This window comes from Cuculus canorus, chromosome 13 (assembly GCF_017976375.1).
Source record: "Cuculus canorus isolate bCucCan1 chromosome 13, bCucCan1.pri, whole genome shotgun sequence".
NCBI classification, from domain to species: Eukaryota; Metazoa; Chordata; class Aves; order Cuculiformes; family Cuculidae; genus Cuculus; species Cuculus canorus.
The window spans coordinates 21,450,690-21,470,031 of NC_071413.1; the positions used below are offsets into that span (position 1 = coordinate 21,450,690).

General features: G+C 46.9%; 1 protein-coding gene across 1 annotated transcript; it reads right to left on the reverse strand.

Moving 5' to 3' along the window:
• Positions 1-1,131: 1,131 nt before the first annotated feature.
• TRADD (TNFRSF1A associated via death domain) lies at positions 1,132-15,682 on the reverse strand. Its single transcript, XM_009557124.2, has 5 exons — positions 15,584-15,682; positions 12,837-12,988; positions 10,014-10,291; positions 8,200-8,392; positions 1,132-6,954 (listed from the first exon to the last, which is right to left on the reverse strand). The coding sequence occupies exons 2-5, from the start codon at positions 12,976-12,978 to the stop codon at positions 6,647-6,649; spliced, it is 921 nt and encodes a 306-aa protein (XP_009555419.1). The 5' UTR covers positions 12,979-12,988; positions 15,584-15,682; the 3' UTR covers positions 1,132-6,646.
• Between the last annotated feature and the right edge of the window lie 3,660 nt (positions 15,683-19,342).

Below are 19,342 nucleotides of genomic sequence, written 5' to 3' on the forward strand. Positions count from 1 at the left end.
AGTGCCAGTCTTTGTTCAGGGGGGATGGCTGTGGGGTGAGGGGGATTGCTCTCCAGAAACCATCAGTGACTCACTGCGGGTATTCCCACTATGTTCCTCCACCCAGGTTTTGGGACCTTTTTGCTCGCTGCCATGGAGTGACAGTGAAAATAGAGGCATTCACTGCTGTGCAGTGCCTTTGTGGCTGCCTTGGCTTGGAGAGCCATGCAGGGAGCTTGGGAGGTGGAGGGGTTTTCTGCACTGGTGCTTCTGCTTGGTTGTTGCCTTCCCTTTACTTTGTTCCTGGGAACTGACACCCAGCTGATCCATTCGTCTCACTGGCAGGAATGGTGTCCCTGGTCCATCCCATGGCACATCACTGTGTTTTACAGGATTGGGTCAATGAGCTTGTTGACCCTGACGTATGGGTCAGCCCCACTGGGTTGGTGTGTTGGCACATGGCTTTAAGCGCGCTCTGGACCAAACACCCTTCCAGCAGGCGGAGCTCCCTGGCACTGTATTCCTAGAGGCATCAAGCCATGTGGCTGGGAATACAGCTCTGTGGGAAGGAAAGAATGGTTGATCTTGTGATTTGAAAGTACCGTCTGAGATTTAAGTGGTTCAGGGTGAAATGCTGCTCTCGAGTTTATGGCAAAAGGGATGTCCCCAGGATTATCTGTCAGGTCAGCCAGCAGCTTCCTGGGCAAAGCCACAGGAGCTTCATGCCCAGGTTCCTTGGCTCCCCACACAGGGCAGGCAGCCTGCTGAGAAAGCTCACTAATAGTGAGGCACTCGGGGTTACAGAGATGCTGTGACTTTCGAGGAGTCCCAGATATATAACGGCACTGAAAGAAACATGTAGAGCTCTGCTGGGTTTGGGACAACCTTTCTCTTCTGGCCACACCTGCTAAAAAAAGGCTCGTCAGGGCAGTAACTGGAGACTGAACAAACGTGTTGGCTTAGCTGGGTTTTGACTTGAAATCAGAGCTGTTAACTTGCTGGTGGGGCAGCACCCTGGCATGTGAGACTTTGGGTAGGACCCTGTTGGGCATCCAGAGACTTTGGCTGGATGATCTTCTGAGAGACAACACAGTCAGAGCTTCCATGAACCCCTTTCTTACTGCTGCGTTAAGGGTTAATGAGTCTCGGAGGCACTTTTCACCAAAAATAGATATTTATTTATAAAGAATGGAGGAAAAAAAGACCAAAGTGCTTTTTTTCCTATAAAAGAGAGTCCCCTGGAGGCTGAATGTCCTAGACCTGAGCATACGTGGTATTGTGGTCCATAGCTGTAGATGGCTGATCCGGATCTGATGCTGAGTATCATGGAAATGTCGAATTAGAAGGTCAGCAAGGGATTTTTCTGCTGATGATTAAGGGACTTGACCATGCATTTCCTATAGATTTCAGTTAGGTTTCTATGACCAAACCCTTTCAGTGGCTTTATACTGAGAAACAGATAATACAGAGAAGAAAAAAATACAATTTTTGACTCTAGGCCTTAAATCACCTCACCTTTTTGAGCCCAACTCTGTACAAAAGACAAATGGCCAGAGCCTTGTCCAGTGTAAACCAGCATATTTCACCAATTTCGAGTACACCCTCCAATACATGGATTAGACTGAAGAAACCCTCTTGACTCCCATTCTAGTGTCTCCTTGGTTAGAGGTGTATGATACCAGAGGTTCATGGTGGTACCAGAATTTTCCATTAAACTGAAGGTGCAGTTTAAGTGAATCCAAGGATCTTCACTGCTGCGTGTGCTCGCTTTTGGTTTCAGAGTTGGTGGGCAGCTGCTGGGATGTGACTCGTAAGTCGCTCTAAGGTACCTTTCCAAACAGCAGAGGGGAGGTGACACGGTGACCCAGGCAGCAGGGCCAATTCTCAGTGCTGAAGCAGATGAATGGCAAAATTAACAGGTAAGGGAAACCCCTATGATTTCCTCATATTGGAAAAAGAACTTTGTCTGAAGCAGTGTCTGCACCAAGCACCTATGGCTTCTCTGAACAAGTAGTTTCCCTTAGCTCTAAGCCTACACCTTTTTTTGGCCTTATGTTCTCCATATCTTGACAGTGGTGCAAGCTACTGTATGTTTTCTGCCCAAATTTTGCCCCACATTTTGAAACTTCTGAGACTTCCCAGCTGTGAAACTCCTGCAACCTGTTTTACTCAGAGGCTCTCTCATTTTTTCATAAAGTTCTGTAACCTGCGTGCTGTGACATTAGGACCCCATTTTGCATTAAAAATAATCCAGGTATCCATGTCTTCAACAGTGGGGCTGAAGCTGAAAATGGAAACCTGGAACACGTTGCTGCAAGCTGTTACTTGACATTCATTTTTTATTTAACTTGCTATGAAAGTCTGGAAGGAAATTTTATGATGTCTTGAAGGTCTGGCTCACAATTTTTAAGCCCTTCCAGTCACTTATGCTGAACCCTTTCCTTATTTTTGAGTCAAGTGCAGTTTTCACCTGAAAAACTGTTTCCCTGTTAGAGCAGTTGTGGCATGTGAGAGCTGGAAAAGAGCACATTTCCTGTCTGCCCCAATGGTGCATCATCATCTTCAGCAGATAAATCAATCTGGTGTATTTTTAACAAGCACCTAAGAGGGTTCTTGTCAGCTTTTCACTGACTCTGCCCTCCAGGACAGTTCAATATTTTCCTTTGTGACAATTTTATACTAGGTTGTACTCTCTGTTTTACTTCTTTCAGATACCACATGTCAAAGCATATCTGGTGAGCATTTTAACTTTGACTCTCCTCTGTTATTACGCATTTGAACTCTGTAGCTCAGCTATGCCAAAACAAATCATTCAAATTCTCCTTTAGATGGGTCTTTTATTCCTTCTGGCAGACTGAAAGGAGCCTCCTTCAAATCTGAAACATTGCTAAGACTACAAAAACAATCTGTATGACAAAACAGCCCTCTTGGATCCTTTCCTATGAATGTATTTTGGCCTGGTTTCTGCTGCTTGATTTATACTTCATCTATTTCAATTTTTTTATATGCAACTGATTAGCATCTTTATTTCCTATCGTCTGCTGTTTTGCTGCATTTTTTATTCTTAAACACCACGCCCACCCCAAAAATATTTGTTTATTTTTCAGATGTAGAGAAGAGCTGTTACAGGACAAGGCTAAATTCACCAGCGGCTGCACTGCCTATGGTTTATCTCACACACTAGTCGTTACCTAATCATGTTACTTGTGAGTCCGGCATCCGAGAAGATGTGGCGTGTGTGCGCCTAACGTTGCAGAGGCAAGGAAGAAAGCACAATGAGGAATGCAACCTCTTCCAAAAGCGTGACAAACAGGCAGTCACCCAGCTTCTAATGTATCAGCAAGCATCCCCAATATCTAGCTCTTCCCTCAGTTCTACTCATTGCACTCCTATCCAAGGTAAAGATGCCTCTAATTTCTTTAACAAATCATAGAATGCTTTGGGTTGGAATGGACCTTAAAGATCATCCAGTTGCAACTCTCTGCTAACGTTTTTTCCTTTGTGAGAGCTTCTTCCTGCCTGGTGTGTCATGAGTTCCCTTGTCTTTGCTCACTGGCGTAAAACTGCTGTAAAATCTTCTGGGTAAAACAGAATTAAATTCAGTCAAATCCCAGCCAAAATGCCAAATCAATGCAAATAACACCATGTACTCATGATCCAATTAATCTGTTTTATTCTAAGGCTTCTGTGAAAATTGTCTCTATCTAAGCTTGCGCCAGGTAATACTAAAATCCCTACTCTTTGAGCAGGTCTGAGGTTGCCTGAGATCAGAATCAAGTTTTCACTGGATCAAATGTACGGCTGCCACTTTGGACAGATCACAGAGAAGAAGGTATGAAGCAGCCACTGCTATGGTCCTAAACCATACCATGTGCTCAAGACAGCACCACCACAGAGTATCACTGGAAAACCCTTCTGAGTCTCTGCAATGAAGGCACCTGTGAATACTGTTAGAGATGATGATATTCCAGAAGGGTTGCCAGGAGCTCTGACACTTAATGGCACTTTTGAGAGGGAATGTGTGAGTAAGAGGAAACACCTATGCCAGTTGCTGGCAGCGGAATAAAATGCATAAGGTTTGCATTAAGAAAAAAAGCATTCATGCTTAGTCCTCTGTAATAGCAGCAAGGAAGTTTTGGACTTGAAGTAGATGCTTATTAGTCTTTCTCATTCTGAGCATGAACAGATGCTATAAAAGCTAGCAGTTCTCACTATTCAGTGGCTGCCTTGCAACTGTATATGAAAGTTTTGCACATGAATGGCTAGTCTGAGGGCTTAGAAATATTCATTACAAATGAGCCAGCAGGCTATGTGTATGACCTTGTCTTCTAAAAAATCATTTTTGCAAAATCAAGAGTAAACCCTCTCGCTGTTAAAGTAATTTTCAAGGTTTTGATGGTTTGTTTTACAAAAAATACCATTTGCCAGGTGGGTTGCTGCCAAACAGTTCCCCAGCTGGGATCTGGCAAGAAAGCTAAATACTTTGAGGTATGGTTCCACAGCAACCTAAACTAACGAACATCAGCATTGCTGTACTACTCCCCAAAGCAAAACTGTCAGAGAGATAAGTGCTTCCTTTCAGGAAGAGCTCTGGTACTACTGTAAGGAAGAGGGTAGGACATGGAGCAGGATTGGTACAGATGAGAACGCAGCAGCACTGATGTAGAATGGCTTAATAAAATGCCGTGGGACCACACTCTTTGTAGAGCAGGTGCTTGCATGGACTCCTGCTTCCTTTGAGGGTAAGGGTGAGACAGAAACAGATTTGCATCCCCAAAACATTCTTCCTGTCTTTGACTCCCTGTTTCCTTTCCATACTGTGTAGACAAATTTGGGGATTCAGACTTGGAAAAAAAATACTAGCTTCCGCAGGCTTACACTGAGGAACTTGATGCTCAGCTTATCCGAGGTATGCGGACCCTGGCCATCTAAACCCTGTTCATGCAGGACTCAGCTGATGCTTACAGCATGCATTTTGGCAGAAGCTAAGGGAGTGGCACCAACACCAGGAGGTCAGATCTGAACCCACACCTGAATCCAAGGTTGTGTTCCTCCTTGCCAAATTAGAGCTTTCACTCTAGTGAAGGATTAAGATGTGAGTCGTGGTCTAAAAGGCCATCAGCGCTTCCCTGTCTGAAAGCTGGCCTTACCATGACTGCTAGTGGCCCAATATTTGGGTGCACACACAGGTTTTATGTGTTCTGGCAGAGCCACCCTCTACATCTGAAATAATTTTGCAGGCCCACTGGCTATTCCCATGGATGGGAAGGGCAAGGAGGGATAGCATTAATGGAAAAGAAGTCAAGAAGCATCAGGAAAGCGTTGGGAGTATGTCGAAGGTAATCAAGCTGCTGTTGTGCTTCACGGGACCCATGCCAGGGTAGACACTTGTTGCTTTGTGCTTTGTTGTGGGCAAAGGTGTAAACTCTGCTCTGCTGCAATCCGCATCAAACAAACCAGGAGAGTCAGCTTCTCCCACCAGAACTAAAAGCACCAGTCAGCCCTGGGCTTTCGGTACTTTGTCTTTTAAGCCTTTTACACCCTCAAAATCAAGGTAGGTAAGCCCAGGTATAGCAGCGGATGCCCAGGCGTTACACAGTGACCACACCGCCAGGGAAAGTCTCTGTGCAGATCCCAAGACTTGCGAGACGCAGTGGTGTGAGCTGTCCTCCCTGGTGACCTCAGCAGGCAGAGGAATAAGAGGGCATCAAAGGCACTTGCAGCCAGCTGGTCGGAGGCGATGGCTCAGCTCTGGGTCAGGATGGCACTGGTGCTGTGACAAACCTTAGAGCTGCAGTTCCAATTGTGCTCCACAGGTAACTTGCCAGCTAGGAGACTGTTTTCCTTTCAGCGCTGTGCTTTGCTTTTCACAGATGCAGGCTCCCTCAAGTTGGTGGGAAACAGCTAAGCACAATGTCGTCAATGTATTATTCTCCACCATGGTCCAGAAACAGTTGGGAACCATTCTCTGAATTTTTGTTTGTCCATATTGCTTGTTCAGTGCCTGAAATTCATTCTACAGCAGCAATTTTGTGCCCTGTTGAATATTATGACTGTCCCAGGTAAAATGGAAACCTTCAGGTGGTGAGAGGTGAGAAGGAGCTGTACTAGGGTAGGGCAGGGCAGATGCATCTGCCATGGATGTTCCTCATTTGAAGAACAAAGAAGGAAAATAATATAAAATTTCCCCTCTGTCTTTGCTTGATGTCATACCTGAAAGCATACATATCTTCAATATAAAAAAAATACATTGCATCTCTCCAGTGATGGCCTGGGCTACAGCCTGAGAAACAGTGGCATTGTCAGCTCCCCAGAAAAACTCTGAGAGGCTTTTCTTCTTTGCTTTCCTCTTCTCCCCCACCCTTCCCTAGGGTTTTCTAAGTGTCTGGCTGCTTCCTTGTGGCATTTCAATTCTGAAGAAAGGCAGCCTGGAAGCCTCTCTCACCAGTTCACAGGAGGTTAGCGCTGACTTCTGGAAACGGAATGAAATAAGGAGCATCAGAGGTCCATGCTGGCTTCTGTGAGCACAGAACCTCTCTCCCAGGCATTCCCATCTATACAGAAACCTGTGATGACTTTCACGATTTTACATTCCCAGACACTGGCAGCAGTCTCATATACTAGCTAAAGCAAGAAAGCCCTTAGCAATGCCACTACCCTTGGGGCTCTAGGAGCAGTCCTCATTGGAATGGAGGCCCAAGAGCTCCTCAGCCAGGCTGACGAGACCATTTTCTTCCAGGGCTGCAATCAGCAGTGCAATTGTGGCCTTCTTCCCCTCTGACTGGATAAACCTGAGAAGAAGCTGATAGGCTTGTTCATACAGTCCCTCTCGGTCGTATTCAAGGGCCAGGTTATCAATGACAGGATCACGCAGGCCTCGGCAGTACTTCTGCAAAGAGCGACCCACTTGCTTCCACTTCTTAGACACGAGCTTGGCAAATTTCTGGTGGTCGTCTGGTGTGAGTGTTCTGTTGGCTGAAAGGGACAGAGGCCAGGTCAAACACAGGGGTTTCATGGCTGATGTGATGCAGCCTGGGTCAGTCCAAGGTTTGCTCAATATTCTGTGGAGTAAGGAGTCTCTTCAGCACCCCCAGTGTGTTATTAAACTGGCATGGAGCTGCTCTGCTTATCCTCTGGTGTTCTAACACCAGGGCAGCTGTGAGTTTTGAGTCGAAGTGCAAGAGCAGTGAAGCTAAAGGGACTGTCCCACCATGGGCAGGGGCTCAGGCACGTGGGTCTGTGCGGTCTGATGGTATTCCTCCACCACTGGAAGGGAAAATCAGCTGGAGTGAGCTGGGAGATAATAGAACCATAGAATGGTTTGGGTTGGAAAGGACCTTAAAGATCATCCAGTTCCAAGCCTCTGCCATAGGCAGGGAAACCTCCCACTGGATCAGGTTGCTCAAAGCCCCAACCAAGCTCTGTACTCGAACTCCTCCAGGAATAGGTCAGCCACCGCTTCTCTGGGTAACCTGGGCCAGGGCCTCCCCACCCTCACAGGAAAACATTTGTTCCTAAGATCTCATCTCAATCTCCCCTCTAAATCCTCCCAAAATCTCGTAACATCTGGTCTTGGCCCCACCCTGCAAGTTTGGTAATGCCTATTTTCATGTTTTTTTCTCCCCCAGGATGGGGCCGTCCTCTGTTTTTCCAGACCTCTTTATTTTTTTTTTTATGTGATGCACATCCTCTTTGTTTGTTTCAGCCTCTCAAAAACAAATGATCTAGCTGATCTCAAGCTAATATTGCCACATCAGACTATCTGATAGCTCTCTGTAGGGGACAGACCCCAGAGCAAGCCGTTGTACTGCAGGGAGCCTGGGCAAATCAGTCCTGGCTGAAAGCAAGGCTGATGATGTCCATAGTTACCTTCCCAGTCTGATCCAACCTATGCTATTAACTCACCTCAACCAAATGGTGTGGAAGAAGGGAATTAATGTGTATTCTTCCTTTCAGTATCAAGAAGTTCTAAAACATGAGGAACCTGGAAGGGACACAAGACTCTGAAGCATCTGCTTCTGTGCCACCCCAGAAAGAAAACAGGTTGAGGCCTGATCTGAAGCAGTGTGAGAATATCTTAGGACCACTGTAATTCCTTCCTGATGAGATCCTGGAAAATCCTTGATTTATCTGAGGTACCCAATATGTAGTCACGTTAATCCTCTCTTTTTGGTTTTGAGGCAAGGAAGACCAAGGGCTTTTTTAATCAGTTTTACTTACCAAACTGTTGTCCCTGAAAGATGAAGGTGAATTGTGAGGAAAGGGAGCTGCCTTGAGAAGGATAAGTTAAAGATGGGGAGTTCGGAGACGTGCAGTCTTTTACAGCCATATTGTGGTTGATGCTCTGGTGAACAACCAGGCTCTTGAGGCATTCCTCCAGCTCTGTGATCTCCTCATCCCGGAGGCGGTCAGGCTGCAAAGCAAACAGCATCAGTGGTTTGTACCAGGTTTACCATCTCGCAGAGATGTATGTACTTACCTGGAAGGTGTAGCTTAAGCTGATGGTGCCAAGAGAGGAGCAGGGAGATAGCTATAGCCTGAGGTGTAAACTCATCAAATGAGAGAGTCTAATGAAGTTCTGACTGTAGATCTGTGAATTCAAATCTGTGATGTGACAAGACATAGGCAACCTCCCTTTCCTGGGTTTCTCACACGGAGCAGTGAATGCTTACAAGTTGCACAAAACAGCTACTAGTCTGTGTTTATTTTCAGCACAGCAGGCAGCATGGCATCTCTGACTTGCTCCACATGAGGCTCAGACCCACAGAATACAGTGACCTGACCCAAGATTTCATGACCACCAAAGCATGCAGTCCCTCTACCCACCTTCTCTCTCTCTCTGCCCCTCTATTACCTAAGTTTTGTTGTTCCTGGATCCTTTCCAAGTCAGTTTTTCTCACTAGCCATAAGAAAACTAGTCTGACCTCCAAAAAGCCAAACACCAGACTGGTACCCAGCACTGCCCTCAGCCAGTGACAGCTGTGCCCTGGCGTCATCTTTCTGTCTGTTGCACTGTTAGGCAGAGGTCAGACTGAGTCAGTTTTGGAGAGCTAATAATCAGCCCAACTCTTTTGTCTGCTCAGCTAGTTCAACAGAGGGAGGGAGTAGCAAGAAGAAGTTGACAGGGTATGAGACATCACATGTTGTTTGGTGCAGGGCTGGAAAGTTTATTTCATTCTCTGTACTTGCAGAAAAAAGCCCCTAGCAAAAAATGCTCTTGTACCTAATCTTCCTAGTAAGTGGTAACTACCTGTTTCTCTGGACTATCTTGAGGGAGCCAGAGCTATAAGGTATTCCTAGTTCCAGGTGGAAAAAAGTGGAGAGGAGAAAGGCAATGAGTGTAACCATGTGAAGTGCCTTGATTTTTGTGGTGAGATAACAAGATCTCACTGTTTCTGCTAGCAGGATTAGAGGGTCAGTGCCAAAGTGTGCGATGAGCTAAACGTTAGCTATCACCCCTAGGAAAGAGACTTTGCCTTCAGAAGGGCAGCCTAGTCCCGCTGCCAGCAGATGCTGTGTCCCCCCACTCAGTCACGTGCTGTTGGTATAATGTGCAGAGTGTTTGCACACACATTTGTTTCCAGGTGTAGTTACCATTGCTACTCCCTGAAGAGGTGGTGTGTGAGATGGGGGAGGAAGGTACTTAGTGGTGATGGTACCATGTAGGACTGCTGTCCTCTCTGGCTGCCTCACAGGTCTATCAAGGCATACTTGTTTGTGCTTTCAACTGTATCTTCTACAATTCCTTATCTTGGTGATGACAGCCATACTAACCATTATACACAGAAAGCACAGTAATTTGGCAGCATCTCTGTAGGCTGTTTTAGGTAACTCTATTCCCCCTCCAGAAAAGTGCACAGCTCTTTTCTGGAGAAGGGCAAAGCTCCTTATTACAGTTGAGAATTGAAGAACAGAGAAGCCAACAACCCAGCACACTACAGCACACTACGGCAGAGCAAGCTTTGCACACACTTTCCCGAGTCCTGTGCTACCGCTTCTCATTGCTGCCTGGCCTTCCTTCCTCTCTCACTCACTTTTTCTTTGTAGATGCACTCCAGGCAGCGATCCTCATCCTTTAGCATGTTGTCGAGGTGCTCATTGCCAGCCTTCAGTTCCATTTCAAGAGGCACTGCGGTCATGGCCAAGGACAGCTGGAGATGATTCTGGAGGGACTGCTGGAGCACTCCTTCCCGGTAACTCTGCAGGAACCGACGGCAGGTCTCCTGCTTGCAGAACTTGAGCTGGACTATCAGATGTGGGTGGCTGCAGTGCACTTTCAGCATGTCCACACCATTCAGGCTGCCGGAGGAGTCTGGCAGGGAGAAGTGAGCAGAGTGACTACCCAGACATAAGACAGACAACCCAGACCCACTCCCATCCACCACCAAGCCTGCAATGGAGTAGATTCTGGATTCTCTTCTGTGATAAAGTTCTCTGGGATGAAAAACCTCTGTGTAAAACCAAGAAGGAAGGAGTAATTTTTTGCTGCTCTGCACCATGAATCACCATGAAGTACAGTGTCCAGCTGAACCTGAGTGGTATGGTAGCCCAGGCAATTATCTCAATACTGTTTATTAGGGGAGGTTTTAAACTTGAGGTTCCACTCCCAAGGGATAAATGGTTGTGCTAAACCAGTAGCACAGAAAGTTTTACAGACAAAAGTGCATAGTTCATATCAGTGCTGTCAAACTTCCATCCTGGTGCCTGGAGTTATATCCAGTGATGAAGGTCATGAAAAAACACCCTGGGTTTCCTTTCCACCTCATGTTTAAAGGTAACTTTGGCTGGTCCTGAGCCTTAACACATCAATGGCAAACGATATACCCAGCCACAGGAGTTTAGGCTGCTTAAGATTGGGCCTTGACCTATTAAGCTCTTTTGCACAGAGAATTAATTCACAGTGAAACTTAATCAAGGAGAAGGCAGGGACGTACCCTCTAACATTGGTGCAGGGGGAGCACAAGCAAGAGGGACACCAGGAACTGGCCAGGCCTTCATTTTTCCTTCTCCTAGTGAAATTTAGTTTTGATTAGTTGTACACATTGACCTTGCCTCCTCAGGGATTTAAACGCTGATGATGGCAGTTTGAAGTATGTGTTTTCCTCTTTTGCAGCAAAGGCCTGTGAGTGGTTGGCTGCACTGCTTCCAGACCCAAATTAACCCCTTGGCCTGTGGTTGCGTATAGCTGCATGGGGGTACCAGCTCAGACTGGCACTACATGATTCTAGGATTCTACATCAGGTATTTCTAAACCATGTGTCACGGCATTATTTAGACATGCTTGCAGAAGAATCCAAAGGCAAGGCAGACTGGTGTGCTCTTCATTAACCAGGACAAGTGACTTGCCATTTAAAAGTACATGTTCTAACAATGGCTTTAGAGGGTTTACACAGTCCTGGTTGCATCATAAAAGCTAGTTTGGACCAGATGTGTAACTGGGACATGGGGCTAGGCACCTAGAAACGGCATTTTCATTCAATGTTGCTGATGAGAAATGATTTTTTATTGCTTTTTTTTTTTTTCTTCTCATGAGTGCTTCCACAATAGGGTAAGAGGGCTGGAGAGAGAAAAGCTGTACAGATATGGAAACCTTTATGAATGGAAACCTTTATGAATGGTGTACAAGACAGACATGAAGATACCTCATGAGAGAGGACTTTGCATGCATTTCTTCATGAGACTTCAGACAGTTTCAGATTTCATGTCCTTGTTAGGTCTGAGTAAGCATGGTAAGATTTAGAGGTTTTGTGGGCTTCCCTTTAACCGTCTGAGTAGGTTCACATTCCAGAGAAACAAAGCAGCCATAAATCAAGCCTAACCGGCCAACTGTGTTGGGCTTCACATCTTTCAATTGAGCTGCAAGATGAGCAGGCCTATATGGGATAAACTAGCTGGCTTTGCTAGACTGATGACTGCCAGAAAAAACTGCAGTATAATTCCTCAAGCCCAGTTAAACAATATAGGTACAGCTGTATGGCAGGTGAAGAACACCATAAGAGTCATTTGAGGTAAATATGATAAACTCTTCAAATGACTATTATTCTGCAGTCAGCTTGGTGCCTGGATGAATAAAACCTCATAGTTTTATGGCCATTTGAATCTCAAGTCCTTTTCTGGTGTAAATAGGATCACGTACAACTGAAGCCAATGTAATTGTGCCTGTTTATATCAGAAAAGAACATATACTGGCTATCTCAAATTTTGAGAATCAGCTTCTCAAAGCAGAAATTAAATCTTCTTTCATAGCAATTGCAATCTTTTTCCCTCTTACACAAATGGGCTTAAACAAACATTCATAAAGTAGGATAAATTCATAGGATAGTTCAAGTTGGAAGGAAGCCCAGGAAGTCTCAAGCCCAGCCTCCCAAGGAAAGCAGGGTCAGCTCTGAGGTCAAGTTGCTCAGGGCTTTATCCAGTCCTGTTTTGAAAGCTCCCAAGGATGGAGAATACACAGTCACTTTGGGCAACTACTTGATTGTCCTCATGTGAGAAATATTTGTCCTTATGTCTGGTATCTACCTGTCATTTCAATTCATGCCTGGTGTCTCTCATTCCTTACGCATCACTGTGAAGAGTGTGGCTCCATTTCTCCCTCCTCATAGGTATTGGAAGGCTGTTGGTAGGATCCCCAAAGCCTCCTCCAGGCTGAACAATTGCAAGTCCCTCAGCCTCTCCTCACAGAACAAGTGTTCCAGCCTCCAATCATCTCAGCGGACCTCTGAAGTTGCTCCAACTTACTGTCTTTCCTAAATTCAGTAGGGACAGCTTTCCTTACTCATGCATGTGAGATTAAAGAAAGGCACAGCGTTCCATGAAGAGGTGAGACAATGTGCCAAGATATCAGAGAGGATGGGTACCTGCTAATGCCAGTTTCAGTGCCTTGAACACACAAGGTTTTTTCTGGGAGCTTTCGTAGAGAGACGGCAGAACAATGGTCTTGCATGTTGACTGGAGGAAGAGATAAGCGCTGCCAATCCAAGGAGTGGAGCTGCTTGCCATCGTCAGCACCCTACAAAATCACACAGGTGAGCTGAGAGACCATAAGGAAAATGGCCTGATGCCAGGTGACTGCTTACAGCAAACACTCAGCAAACACTAAGCACAAGCATGACAGGATTATGACCCTTATTTCCCAGAGGAGATGGTGATGTTGTTAAAGCAAGTGTAACCTTTGAAGAGTTTACTATTGTTCTGTAAAGCACTGCACAGTCAGAGAAGGTGTCCTAATAACTCAACAGCTCACAAAGCTCTGCTTTCATTTTCTGCTGGAATCCATACGTTTTATAGTCCAAAGGGACTTCAAAACAAAGAGTTTGAGTTCTAGTGCCTCTGACTGCCCAGCCAACCCGGCAAAGTCTAAAGATGCACAGTTGGCACACTCCAGGGAGTCCCAGTTTTTGACACGTTCATGCGGACTGAAGCCCTATTTCAGGCATAGGTGTTTTGCCCAAGGTCCCAGTCCCCTGGCTGTCCTCACTAAAGTATACGTTACAGAGTTCAGGGCTCATCCAGCAGGACACGCAGCACTACCACTTTGCACATCCACCTCTTTATTCTCATCACAAGGCCTGCTCCTTGCTGGCCATCTAACACAATGCTTACATCTGCAACAGCTATGCTTACATCTGCGGCAGCTGCACCCAACTCTGCCCCAAGGGCAAGGATGAACCAAAACACCTCCCAGGTGACGGACACTCAGAACAGAAAAGCTGTGCCAGACTGGGCAATGCCAGACTGGGCAATGCCAGACTGAGGTTGTGGAGACTGAAGAGTGCCTGACAGCCCAGCAGACAGGCACAGCCACCTCTCCTTACTGGTGTGTAGGCAGACTGTCTGAATGTGTCAGTGAGCTGGCCACCACAAGCCCCCCAAAACCGCTCCCACAGAGATCAGTGTTCAGAGCCAGCCCTTCCATCACACCATAGAAACAAGTAGTTTAGGACTTCTGGTTCAGCCCCAGTCCCATGTCCTATCCCATCTCTCTAACTCCTTGTTTGTACTTCTGTCACACTATCAGTTGCTTCCCGCAGACACCCTTTCCTTCCTGCTTTCTGCCCTCTTGCTCAACTCAACAACCTTCCCAAAGCTGCAAAACACCAGCCTGACAACACAACTGCTGGCCATGACCGCCATCCCTCTCTTAAAATGTGGGTGGGTGTGCCTTTTGTGTCCAGGGGCTGCCAGACTACGAAGGATGAACTCCTATGGACAGGCTGTTCTCCTCCAAGCAGTAGCCAGAGCTGGGAATTATCTCCATCCCCTGCAGTGTGTCCAACAGGGCACTGGAACATATGGCCCACCTGGTTTCCTTACTGTAACCTTGAATTGTGCCCAGCACAGGAGCCTTTTCCTTGTTCAGAAAACACAGGAAATAACCAGCAAATCACAAAATTCTCACTGAAATCTAAGTTCAAAGAGTGCCTGTGGGATACGGGTGAGTGTTTCCAGGCCATGGGCTCCCACATCACACAGGCCCTTTTAGAAAAGCATCTCATAAAGAAGAAAGAGGACTGCACTTCTACTGCAGTCCAGGTCTGCTCCGAGCCCCCAAGCACCAGGAAGTTTGGAATCCAGGCAGCCGCCTGATCCAACAACTCAGCAGTGTCAAGGAGCCTGGTAATCACACCAGCCTGCACAAACCCAGGTAAGGAGCCCTTTGCTGCTGTGCCTTTACATGTTACCCTAGTGGGCGAGTTTTCCAGGGTGATGAGTGCTGCCCCATCCCAGTGCCTCCTTGGCAGTCAGTCTTGATCCTGAAAATGCCAGCAAGTAAAACTCTATAGACTTGTTTTGGATTTTAGAAAGCAAGCATCCTTTATCAGGCCTGGGCAACGTGAGGGGGTGATCTCCATCAGTCGTGTGCAGTGAGGCAAGAGCTGGGGACAGAATGTATTTCCCACTTAGGCATATGGATAAATTTTGCCAGAAATCTTATGCATATTCTATTACTTTCCAAGGTCTAATTTTAATGTTATTATAACCTTCACAACGGTGCAATCTCTGTTAATTTGGAGCTGGCTCCAGCTCTGCCTGACCCTGCATTTGAGATGGGGAGAGGCTGCAAACTGAGGTGTTTAGAGCAGACACATTTGTACAGCACAGACCGTGCTGAACACACGGCGTTATCATCTCCAAGGAACGAACAGTGTCTGGGAAAACACTGCTTGGAAGAAAACAGCGATCAGAGGGACAGTATGTCTAGCTTTAAAAAAATACAATTAGTTAGATGAAACTTAAATCTCCTTTAGCTTAAATCAAAGATATTCCACCTCTTGTTTCAGTGACGACCTCTGGTACCCGTGACGGCTTTCTGCCGTACCCCGCCTCGCCGCAGCCAGGGCGGCAGCCGCGGCTGCTTTGGGGGAGCCTCCCCCGGCAGCCCGGATCGGACCGGACCGTTGTTACCCCAGCCCTCCGGCACACGCCGGGCAGCTCCAGCCACCGCGTTCCCGTAACGGGGAGGTGGCTGGGTGCGTTTTTAAGGCAGAAAAGCGAAGGCAGCGGGGCAGCCGCCAGCCCCGGGTACCGCTTGGTCCCCGCCGCCAGGATGCGCCCGGGAAGCGCCCCGCCCGCCCCGGGACCCCGGGACCCCCGATGCCTTTACCTCCTCCTCTTCCTTCTCCTCCTCTCGTTGCCTCTTCCGTTTCTGCGCGGCGCCGCCGGTACCGCCCGCTGCCTCGCGAGGGCACCGGGCAGTGGGGGAAGGGGAGGGGAGTCCTCGTCCTTCTCTGCAGCTCCCGGGAAGGAGGCTGTGGGGAGACGAGTGTTGGGCTCTGCTCCCGAGTTACGGGACGAGAGGGAATGGCGTCAATTTGCACCAGGGGAGGTTTAGATTGAGTACTAGGAAAAAATTCTTCACTGCAAGGGTCATCAGGCACTGAAAGAGCTGCCCAGGGAGCTGGTCAAGTCACCGTCCCTGGAGGTGTGTAAAGACGGAGACATGAAGTGCTCAGGAGTACAGTTAGCGGTGGGCAGGTGCAGTTGGGCTTGGGGTTGGGTCTCCAGCACTCAGCCTCAGGTGCCCCGACTGTGTTTGTGTTGTATAGATGTCCTCTTGCAAGCAAAGGGGTAACGGCAGCTCCCTGGTTTGTCCCCAGCGAGCATGAAGGCGGCCTGTGCTTCGGGTCAGCTTTTCTGGCCAGGTGCTGCTGTCACTCAGACTTGGTAGTCAGTTTGTGCGAATTCTCCAGGGAACTGAATTTCAAACAAAAGTAGAAAGCATTATAAAAGATACTATACATATGCATAACTATTTAATGCTATCTTACAACAGTAGTATTTCAACAATATAAGCGGATTTGTTTGCCAAAGGAAAAACATAACTGAAATAAATCCCTGAAGGGGTTAATCCAGCCTGGCTCTCAGTGCCCTGCTTTGCAGGCAGCACCCAGGGGACCTTCAGGGCCGGTTGCCTGGTGGTGCTAGTGCTTCCAGAAACCAGGCATTTACTTGCTGACCCTTTAAGAAGGAACTCGAGTACATGCCTTAAGGATTAATGGGATTAAATGAGCTCGGGGGGGGGGGGGGGGGGGGGGGGGGGTGGGGTGGGGTGGGGTGGGTGTTGTGTGGTGTGGTGTTGGGTGGTGAGAGGGGAATGCGTGCTGAAGAAGGAGGAAGACAGGGCTATTAATCTGAGCATTCTCATAAAGGGTAGCACAGCATCCTGGCTCCCAGCCTGCCTGCTGGGAAGGTGCCTCTCTCTGTGGTTATTTTTGGCATCCCCTCCTGTGCTCCTCCCTCTGGGGTGCGGGTGGTGTGGGGAGCGCAGAAAAAGATGGGCTCTGCTCAAGAGTGTGGTGTGTCCCTGCCTGGACTGCTTGCAAGGGCTGGAGAGGATACCCTGGTGAGCATCTCGGGTGTCTTGCCTGGTGCAGCACCGCCTGTTCCTGTTTAGGCTGCCAAATGCTCGCTCCCAGCCTGCATCTGCCTGGCTTCCTCAGGCCCTGCTGCGCTGAGAGCTGACGCAGCTGGTGCAGCAGCCAGAAGTGCTCCTGCGTCTTGTGGTTCATAAAATGGAGATCCTCGATGGCTCATGAGAGCCTGTCCAAACCCGCTGGGGCAGGCATCCAAGGGGAACCAAGCCAACCCACAGTGCTCACGGGCCATGAAACATGCTTCTCACTGACTCAAAGCCATTCAGTTACTTAAAGGAACACTAATAATTTTGCCTTTCTGCCTGTCTTCCTGCTCTCAGGCCATATTTTTCAAGCTTTTCCAAGCTGTCAAGGTGATTGTCAGAGAAAATGACAACAGATAGTGAGTTCCTGGAAAGGAAGCAGGACTGCACCACTCTGCTGTCCTAGCTCGATGGTGGGTGGAAAGGGGGTTGTCACTGTTACGATGGTAGATAAGATGGTAGAGCTGCTATGCCATGTTGCACTCAGAATAATGAGTCACACTTCAGAACAGTGTATTCTAGAGAAATGTGCAGTTGTGTTCCTCTCTGCATTATGCTTTTTGCATCACTCTTCTGAACTTGCTACATGGTTTTCATCTCCTTCCATAATCTGAGGATATCTAGATGCACAGGTTTTCATTTAAATGAAACCCCTGATGCTGAGATAATGCTGTGACTCCAGGACTTGGGGTTTCAGAAGCAAGAGAGCCTGCCATGAAATTCAGACAGAGGTTGTGAGGCTTGGTCCATGCTCCAGTGCTAGCCTAGGGAATGTTTGGATGTAAAAATCCCTCACTTGTTTATGAGAGGGTTGAAAAAATGTCAGTTTGGTGGTTTTATTTTTGCAGAAATCTAGAAGACGATTAAAACACATTTTGGAAGATGATGAATGAAAAAGCTAATGGCCTGATGCTATGAACCTCAGCTTTCTTCCCAGGCACTTCTTATTTTGCAATGTAGTTCACGTGAAAGTTTAATCAAAACACACTTTTCTGTTCCTAAGTCAGACAGGTATAAATGCCATTTCTGACAACTGGAGTCACAGTAATAAAACATGTTTTTTGAAGCTGTCACTACTCATTGCAGGCAAGGACCACTGGAATTAAGCTACCGGATTCTGCTATAGCCCTTCTGTTTCACTATTGGTGAAAAATAAATATATGAGGCACAGGAGGTGGTAGAAGCGTTCCTCGTGCCCTGCTCAAGTCTGAAACAGTTCATTCTGGAGGTCACCAAGGAACGGAACCCCTGGAAAGCAGTGTCAGTTCAGAGACCAGCTCCTACTGATTTCTTGGGGAAATCATGGGAATCTGCTAAAGGATGGGGAAAGAAGATTTAGAGCTGTAAGGAAAGTGCTGTAAAATGCCGTCTGCACTGAGAATGTGCTGTTTCACCAGCACTGGCTATTACGTATGATACACACCTCTTCTGCAGACCAAGCATTTACACTCAAATGTGACAGAGAGCTTTACAGAGAACTAGAATGTCACCCTCCCTCCTTTTTGTTCTTTATAGGAGTAGGTAGGCGGGTCTTTTTTTTCTTCTCTGCTTCTTTATTTAGCAAGAATCTGAGTTTACCCTTTGTGAGTTTTTATTGAGGGACTCAGCAAAGTTTAATTTTGATTTACATGTTAAAAGAATCTAGAAGTCAAACACGTTATGTCAGGTGCCCAGCAACTACTTAAACAGAGTTAAGGAAGTGACAGCTTCAATGTGGCTGCCACTGCATTTTTTTCTGCCTTAGGGATACATGGCCATGCAGGTTCTGTGAGTTATAGCAACTAACTGTGGTCTTCTGATGGGAAATCCACTCTAACCCTGATAATTCCTTTTCTGGCATTTCAGTGATGCTGAGCTCATCTGTTGTGCAGTGGTCAGGTAACTTCCAGCTCAGAGGAATATTTCAGGAGCTGAATTATGTTAAAAAATCAGAAGAAAAAGCCCTTAAGGAAGAACACTCACAAGGTGGTAATAAAAGGCACATGGACTGCAAATTCCCTTTTCCATCTCATCTTTCTTTTGCTCAGAAATGCAGATTTCCAGGTGATAATTTGAATGTTTTTAGCAAAGACATTTTCTTCTATGAGACTGTTAGTGTTTCTTAGGAGAATCAAGACTGTTGATGGGGTTTGCATCTGATATCTCCATTCACACGCAAGTTATCTTGCATCTGAATTAAGAGATGTGTGTGTTGGTCTGTTGTACCAAAGACTTTGGATGTTATTTGAAGAGTAGTTTCTGAGTAGAAATGATCCTGGCATAAAGCTACACTGTGAACACCTATTTAAAGCTAACGAAAGCATTTGTTGTAATAATCATAGAATGCTTTGGGTTGGAAAGGACTTTAAAGCCCATCCAGTTCTGCCCCCTGCCACGGGCAGGGACACCTCCCACTGGATCAGGGGCTCAAAGCCCCATCCAGCCTGGCCTTGAACACTTCCAGGGATGGGGCAGCCACAGCTTCTC